General features: G+C 42.7%; 1 protein-coding gene across 1 annotated transcript in view; it reads right to left on the reverse strand.

The window, feature by feature from the left end:
- Positions 1-9,126, reverse strand: part of LOC109924898 (exonuclease mut-7 homolog) — an 86,571-nt gene that overhangs the window by 70,946 nt on the left and 6,499 nt on the right. The window contains 1 exon segment of the mRNA XM_048613336.1: positions 4,158-4,211. Coding sequence (XP_048469293.1) covers positions 4,158-4,211 — 54 coding nt within the window.

A 9,126-nucleotide genomic window follows, 5' to 3' on the forward strand; every position in this document is an offset into this window, starting at 1 on the left:
TCCAGGATGAGGAGGGGAAACACAGGGTTCCAGGATGAGGAGGGGAATCACAGGGTGTCAGAAGAGGAGTGGAGGTCAGATTGCCAGAAGGAGGAGGGGGATAGGGTGCCAGGAGAGGGCAGAGGGGGAGACAGGGCAGGGTGCCTGGTGGGTGAAGGTAGGCTTCCAGGTAGATGAGTGAAAAGGTGCCATGTGGGAGGGAAATAATGGGCGAGTTGGGGTGGGAGTGTAGTGCCAGGTGGGTGAGAGGGTAGTATGGCAGGTAGGTAATAGTATGATAGCTGGGTGAGGGAATAGGGTGACAGTGAGTTTTGCCCTTGGTGGCAGGTTGGCAGTTGGGTGAGGGCTACTTGCCAGATGGATCCAGTGTCTGGATCCGGGCCCCTAACTGGCTATAAATCTATCTTGGATTTATTTTTAAAGAAAGAGCACAGCAAACCAAAGGAAACTATTTGTAGCAGGGGAAAATGGTGCATTTGCAAAGAATGCAAGTTGCTTGACTGGAGTCACAATCTACAAAACCTACAGGGAAGTGACATGTACCTAGTTTCAGTAAAGATATCAAAGATGACAGAGTCAGAGATCTTGCCTGGAGCAACAGACTTTTCCCTTCTCCTTCTTCTGGAATCAATGTCATCAAAGTTTGAGAGTTACAAACCCAATGGAATATCTTATTACCACAAGTGAAGGGTTTCTACAGGAGAAGTCTTCATTGCTGCAAGCCAAGAGCTCTCAAAGGAGTCTCTGGGATCTACCAACATTTTCCTTTATTAACTAGAGAAAATAGTTCATAAGAAAGCCATTTCAGATTTGAAACATCAACTCTGTTTCTCCACAGATACTGCCAGATTTGCTGAGTTTCTGCAGCACTTTCTGTTTCTCCAGCACTTTCTGTTTCTCCATTGCTTTCTTAGATCACCTGTCATTTCACCGAGTTTCTTCACATCATGCAGAAAATTGAAATCACCCTTGCATTTGTTTTCCAGGTGCCTTTGGTCCCAGCATGCGGCTCAATTAGTCTAATAAGCCCTTCCCTTGGGACAGCTCTGGATACAAGGCAATATCGCCTTTCTTTACATTTCAAAATTTGTTGCAATTAATTAAGTGGGACAGGAGAAGGAATCTGTTCCCCTCCAAACTCATTGTAACAGGGTCCAGGTGAGGCAACTGCACCATACATGGCACAAGAACAGTTACAGAAGAGGATCCATGAAATTAGAGCAGATCATTGCAGGAGAGAAGCTCAATCCTCTCCTAGGGAGGGCCATGGGAAAGCAAAGGCAGGTGAAGGATGATGGAGTGGGGAATGGGAGGGTTCCAGTATGACGACAAACTGGTTAAAAGATCAGAGATGTCAGATTGAGAATCACTGGCTCTTAAGTCAAGGATGCAGCAGGATGATGAGGGGAAAGTACAGGGTATTGTTGAGAGGGTCAAGACAACTGGAAAAAAGCTCAAGAGTGACATAGAGGTGAATGGTCTCCAGTATTGATATCTACCAACGGGGCTAGTAAGAAACTGCTATTTAGTTGGAGGTCAGGTGTTGCTCGGTGGCTTTTACCTCACAGGAGAGCAGGTTGTTGTGAAAGGGGGCACTGTCAGTTGTAAGGAGTTCTGGGTGTGGCCGATACATTCCCATTGGTTGGCTGCAACTGGCGTAGGAACAGAAGCTGCATAACCAAGAGCAGCTTAAATCGCTGCTTCCTCACACCATTTGCTTTATGGACCCGCAATGGGTCTCATATACCCAACCTTTTTCCAACTTCAGGTCATGCAGGAGAGGATTTACCTGTGCAGGATCTTGGTCATATCACAACATAAACCACAAAGCCATCAGCTGGCTCTAGCCAAGGGAGAGGGAGTACGGGGGAACCTGATTATGGCCGTCTTCACTACTAGAGAGCAACAATGTATTAGTGCACCTTCAGTCTGTGTACTAACTGCCACCAAATCTTCAACAGGCAAAGCCAGAGACTGTTCTGACTTTTTTAGGAACAGGTTATTATTTTGTCTGAACTCTGACAACAAGACCTGATGCCAAAAGACTTTGGGAGGAACCCCATGCCAGTCACTCTCAAAGTAATGGCACTTTCAAACATCTATGCCACAGCCCGATTTCAAGGCTCCATGAAGGCAAGTGTGGTATTTCCCAGGCTGCAACACATAGCTGTATGTGTGACATGACCAATTCCCTCTTCAGAAGGACCAATGAATTCTAACCAGGTCAGAGAAACAGGGTCTGTGAACATTGATACCATCCTACCTCTTATCCTGAAGGTCCTGGTTCAAGTCTCACTTACCCCAGAGGTGTATCATAACATATTAAAACAGATTGATTAAAAGAACTGTAATTGACTGCATATATTTGGCCATTAGAGCTCCCTGGCAACATCTGTCAAATAGAAGGCGTTTCACTCCCCGATCAGTCAAGTACATTTTTCAGTGCATTCTCACGACTCAGAAACTTCTGGTGGCTGCAGCTTCTTGATGCCCCTGCAAAGTTCTGGGGTGAATTCTGAATGATGTATGCTATCCCTCTCAGGAGGTAGCTCCTGACACCAATGGTCTGTGAGAACACTGCACACTGCTCAGCAATAGGATGACAGAATAGGAAGTTCAACTGAACAATGCCCATGATCATCTGACATTCTACAACAGTAACTCTGGCTTGGCTAAACCCACGCAATCTTGAAATATGACCTCACCAAGCAATCAGAACAGAGTTAGGTCACACTTGACAGGCAAGCCATCATTTGATGTCAAGATCTTGATGTCAAGATGTCAAGAAAGCTCAATCAAACCCTCCAAGTATGGCTAAAACTGAGAAATCAAAAGTGCAGTGATTACAGACAAAATGCAGTGTAGGTGAAAAGGGCCAAACTCCAGCCAACATATCAGGAGCTGATTAGCAACTTAATAACTAACAGCAGTTAATCTCCCTGTTTATCAAGGCCATCGATAAGAAGGAGTACAATTCAAATGTTCATGATAAAGGGGGCTGGGTAATGATGATGGAAGCCACAATTGTCAACTACTTCAAACTGCACTGGGTTCAAACAGGCTAGGGCCATGCAAGACACCAATAATGACAGGGACCAAGGCAAGATATAACCATGAGGCTCTTTTCACTCACCTGCAGGAGGCCAGCATGGAAATTCCAACAGAGACAACAGGCGAAACTAAGGTGGACAGCATCGTATGCTGCACAACGAACTAAGGATGCAGCAAGCACAGATGAGGCATGGTCTTTAACCAATGAGCCCAATGACCCTGAAGAGTCCAATGAATGCCCACCCTCTCACCTGCCTGTTTCCCCAGCTGAAGTTAGAGAGTGTAAGATGCTCCCGGATTTTGCAATGAAACACAGAAATACAGATAAGTTGTTTGATTGCACTGACAACATAGCACACTGCATCACACTCATTCCATGACAGCAAGCGAAGCAGAAAACAATTGTTGAGTTTTCCTACATCTATCTCCTAATGTTTTTCAATAGCTTTTAATGTACAAGGTCAGGCCATAGACAAATTTACAGCATCACTACATTTTCATTTGTTTTTGACTTACATTGCATTTGTAGGCAAACTGAGTTACATATGGGCTTCCTCGGCTATCTCGAAGCTCCAATTGACATGAATTTCTGAGCAGGCCCCCTGCAATTTGACTTCTCACTATTTTACTGCATTTAACTGTAAGAAATTTCAGTTTATCCAGTGCCAGATGCGGATAAGCAGAGTGAGAAATTAGAAGCAGTAAATGGGTTTAGAGAGGCGTGGACAGGAAGAGGTGGCCTGATCAAACAATCCAAGCTGAAGTCAACTTCCAGTGTCAGGAATAAGAGGACTGTACCTTAAACCCATTGTCCCTTGGTTCATGTCATTTAAAGCATAACAGAACATTGATCTAGGAATGTGACTAAACACTGAAAAAGCATTGTGAATACCAAGCTGAACAGCAACTTTGCCCTCCCTTCCAGTTCTTCAGAACACTCTAGCTCATTCTTCCAGAAGTCCTAATGCCAACAAAGCTATGACACCATCTGGACTTTTAGTGAAGTCAAATCTCCCATTACTGAAGATTCATTACTAGCAGTGACTGGGATTTGTGGATTTTGTTGCTCTTCTCTTTCAATCCAATAATTGCAATGGTTTGCTTACCTGCTCCATATCCAGCTCTGGCTGCAGGTCCAACTTTATAATCAGCAAGGCAGCCTGTGATTCAATAGAATAAACATATTCAGTGTCTCAAACCAATGCTATTGATTTGTTAGCAATCAACAGTATTTGTTTATAACACAGAGGCCCAGCAGTTTCTCCTTGGAACAACAGTTTGGATGTCTTCCTAAAGGTTATAGGCATGTACCAGAGAGGCTGCAGTCAGCCAATTCCACTCATTCAAATACCATGGGCTGCAGGAATCAGGACAGCCACTTCTAGGCAGGGGAATAACTCTTGGAGTACCCATCCCAGTCAGTTGATAGACAAAGGGCTCTCAATCCCGGAATGGAAGAAAATAATCAACTTTCCCACTTTACAGTTGCATTGTACCCACCATTGTTATACAGCTCAGATGGAACACAATATTACATTCCCCACTTTAATCAACCACTCAAGATCATATCGGATTTTTGTTTCCAATTCAGACAAAAGTAACTAAAGTATTCAGAAACTTTGACAAGGGTATAACATTCAACAGCATGTGGATTCATACCCACTGTTCCCTAGCCCAGGAGCTCCTGATCTTTTCAGGCTGTGATTGGGAGATAGCAAGCAGAAATGGGCATGTTGGAACATGAGAAAGTTCCTGCTGCCAGTGTCAGTGCAGCTCCAACCCAGAGTGAATCCCATCAGGCTGTGCCTGCATGAAATGCCAGAATAGGTCATGTCTGAGGATGAATCACTGTTGTTGTTCCCGTACCATCTCAGAGTAGCAAGAGAACAGAAGGAGGGGATTATTCCAGCATATCCCTAGAATAAGCAGCAGCTCTGTGGCTAGCCATCGGCATCAATTAACAAGCTCAGAAAACACAAGCCCTTCTGCACATCTAACTTCCCTCACATATGGTTTCTCTGGTGATCTCTACCTAATTCTTCGTTGAAGTTGTCTCAAGTTTCTTCCTCCTGCCCTGGTATCAATAATCCGTTCCACAGAATCACTATTCCTTAGTGAAAAAAACCTTCCTGACATTTCCTGTTTTCTGCTGGTTAGATTCTGGACAACACAAAGGATTTAAATCAAGGTTAAGTGAATAATTGCATGTAATCTTTTCAGACATTTTATAATTTTAATTAGTTTGATTCCCTAGGGAGACAATAGTGTAAAGGTCTTTGCTGAACTAGTGATCCAGAGTCCCAGGCTAATGCTCTCAGGACATCAGTTCATATTCCAGGATGTCAGCCAGTGGAATTTAAATTCAATTAAAAAATTCTAGAACTGAAAACCAGTCTCAGTCACGGTGACCACGGAACTACCATTGATTGTTATAAAAGCCCATTAGGATCATTCATACCCAAGAAAATCTGCCATCCTTATCTATTCGGGCCAAATGCAACTCCAAATTCTTAACTGCCCTCAGAAACAGCCCAGCAAAGCACTCAGCTAAAGGGTAATTAAGGATGGGCAACAAATGCTGGTCTCACCAGCAAGTCCATGAACAAAATAATTTGGGTTGATAGAAAATGCCCAGAATTATCAATCTCTCTCCCTGCGCTATTTCTTATTTGTTAACATTAAGCAGCAATAAAGCAGTGTGTTCAATGCCGCAAGACCTGGACAATACCCAGGTTAGGGCTAACAAACAGCAAGTAACATTCATGCAACACAACTGCCAGGCAAAGACCAACACCAATAATAGATAACCTAACCACTGCCCCTTGAGAATCAATAGTATTACCTTAATTGAATCCTTCACTATCAACATCATGAAGGTTACCATTGACAGGACACAGAACTGAAGTCACCATATAAATACTGTGGAGCTACAAGGACATGTTAGGGGCTGGGAATCCTGCACCATGTAATCTCCTGACGCTCCAAAGCCTGTCCATCATCTACAAGGCACAAATCAGGAGTGTGATGGAATAGTTTCCACTTGCCTGGATGAGTGCACCTCCAACAGTACTCAAGAAGCGTGTCACCATCCAGGTCAAAGCACACCACTTACAGGTACCACACCTTACACATTTAACATTCACTCCCTTCACCACAGACACACAGAGGATGCACTGCAGCAACTCACCAAAGCTCCTTAGAGGCTTCCAAACTCATGGCCATTACCATCTAGAAAGGCAAGGGCAGATACATGAACACCAGGCCCATGCAAGTTACCCTCCAAGCTACTCACTAACCTGACTTGGAAATATATCACTGTCACTTCAATGTCACCGAGTCAAAATCTCAGAACTCCCTAACAGCAAGGTCACAGAAACAGAGAAGGGAGAATTAATACGGATGTCCAAGTCACGAATGGTCATGAAAGAGTAAATTTTAATTAGTGAATTGTTAATATTGGATAGAGAATGGATGGTACTTAATTTTGTTAAACAAACAGGGTCATTAGAAAGGAATGGTTGCTGTTATCACAAGTCATACTGAAGATTGGTCAGAACTAAGTGACTTGAAGGGGAATTTGCAGATGGACTTGCTCCCATGCATACACTGCCCTTCTCCTTCGAGATGTTCAGATCATGGATTCAGAAGGATCCTTGGTGAGTTGCTTGTAGATGGTTCACACTGCCAGTGGTAAAGGGAGTGAATGTTAAAGAAGGTAGATAGGACACATTAAAGAGGCTGCCTCAACTGGGATAGTAACAAGTTTTTTTTGAGTGTTGTTGGTGCTGCATTCATTCAGGCAAGTGATGAGTATTCTCTCACACTCCTTCTATGTAAAAGGCATGGGTTGCACTTCAACAAGACTGAGATACATCTCCTTGTGAGGAAGTGCATTAGTGTGGTTATGGATGATTCAAACTTAAGTGGTAGGAGTTGGGCACCAGCATACAATCGTTTGATGCAATTAACTGGCTTGCAAGGCCATTTGAGAGGGCAGCTAAGAGTCAAACAGTTTGCTTTGGTTCCAGAATTGCTTTTAGGTCAAACCGGATAGGGATGGCAGATTTCCTTTGCTGAAGGACATTAGTGACCAATTGGGTTTTTATGATAACTTGGTACTTTTATAACACCATGAGGAAGACTAGTATTTAATTCCAAATTAACTGAATTTGAATTTCCCCTGCTGCTCTAGTAGAATCTGCACTCATGTCTCCAGGCATGAGCATGGGTCTTTGAACGAGATGGTGAGGGAACATTGTTGTACTATGATAGCCATTGGTCCCTAGCCCTTGTGAGGATGTTTCACACAGAACTGTTCATTGAAGATATGCCTCAATCTGAGGACATATATTTTTATGCTGTATTAAATAAAGAGCAATGCATAGAAGACAATACAGCACGTGGGTGAGACTGCAGAGAGCAGCTTGTGGGTTAATGGCCATTAAGCAGGTCATGGTTCAAAGGGAGGTAAATGCAGGTAAAATATGGCTAACAGGAATCATATGACTGAATATAATATCAGGCTTAAGAGGAAGACTCAAAAATCAGGGTCTCACATTTAAATAAGAAACATCAATAGAAGGGGAAATGAACTAACTGCAGTAAACTAAGATGAATTCATCAATAGTGCGAAGCATTCAAAGAATTGTTGGGTACAATGCAAAATCAGTCCGCACCCAAAAAAGGGAATGGTTCCACTAGTATAGTAATACTCATAGTCATCAAGTGAGGTTGAAGAAAAGTTCAAGCTAAAAGAAGATTGTTATACAAATGCAAGAAGCTAAAATCCAGTGCACTGAGAGATAGAAAAAGCAATAAAAAGAAACACAAAGTAACAAGACCTAAAGTAGAGGACATGCAAAAAAATGTAAAGAATATCAAAGCAAGTAAATGCTTTATAAACTAATCAAGAGATTGGTGAAGGAGAACATGGATCAGTTAAAGAAATATGCAACTGAAAGCATAATCACATAATAAGGAAATGACAGACTTGATAAATTAGTTCTTCCAAACCATCTTCATAATAGAGGAAAAGGACAAAATGTCAACATTACATAGGAATCTAGAATTAACTTAAGAGTAGGAAGTTTAAGACAAAACCATGTCAGTGAGGTCTGATCATCTTAAACTTATCCAAATGGCCTGTCAGTTATCGCACGTTAGTTGGATGGCTGGTTTGTAATGCAAAGTGATGCCGACAGTGTGAGTCCAATCCTGCACCAATTGAAGTCACCATAAAGGACTCTCCTGAACACTGATGAGCCTCACATTAAACTTACCTCCAGTCATGTCTCCAATGAGAGTGCAGTCCTATGATCTGGTAGAACTAAGGTAGTTTCACCAATATTAAGATGTAGCATTTTAAGAACTTAATGGAGAATATATTGAACAAATTTCCAGGACCAGATGGTTTTCAAGCCTGGCTATTAAAGGAAACAGGGAAGATGATTGTACAACGTACTAGCCATCAAGTTCCAATATATTCTAGATTCAGGAACTGGACCTCCAACTTGGCAGTTCTAGAAGTCCCTCATAGCAGGTCTGATCTTGTATCTCAGAAACTTGAAATCATCCAAACTCTGATGTATTCCTGCTGGCAATAAGTCCAATGCACCCATGATCTTTTCCTTGCTGACCCACATTGGCTCCCAGTGTGTGAATTCCAGAGCTCGCAACTCAAGCAGCTAAAAACATAGCCATAAATAGAGAAGCGACTAAAATCGAGGATGCCGAGGAAGGCCAGAATAGGAAAAGAAATGATAGCTTGCAAAGTTGAGAGACTGGGAGAGATTACAGAGATAAGAAGGTTAAGGCCACGTAGGAATTTGCAAAAGATGATGGCAATTGTAATATTGTCCTTACATTCAAAGTACTACCATTATTAGTTAGTGAGCACAGGAGTATGTGAGAATTCAATAACAGCAACTCTAGTACTGTGGAAGAGCCTTAACCTGATCGAAGGGATTCAAAGATAGTAGGAACTGCAGATGCTAGAGAATCTGAGCTAACAAGGTGTAGAGCTGGATGAACACAGCAGGCCAAGCAGCATCAGAGGAGCAGGAAGGCTGACGTTTC

This window comes from Rhincodon typus, chromosome 28 (assembly GCF_021869965.1).
Source record: "Rhincodon typus isolate 14 chromosome 28, sRhiTyp1.1, whole genome shotgun sequence".
Classification (NCBI taxonomy): domain Eukaryota; kingdom Metazoa; phylum Chordata; class Chondrichthyes; order Orectolobiformes; family Rhincodontidae; genus Rhincodon; species Rhincodon typus.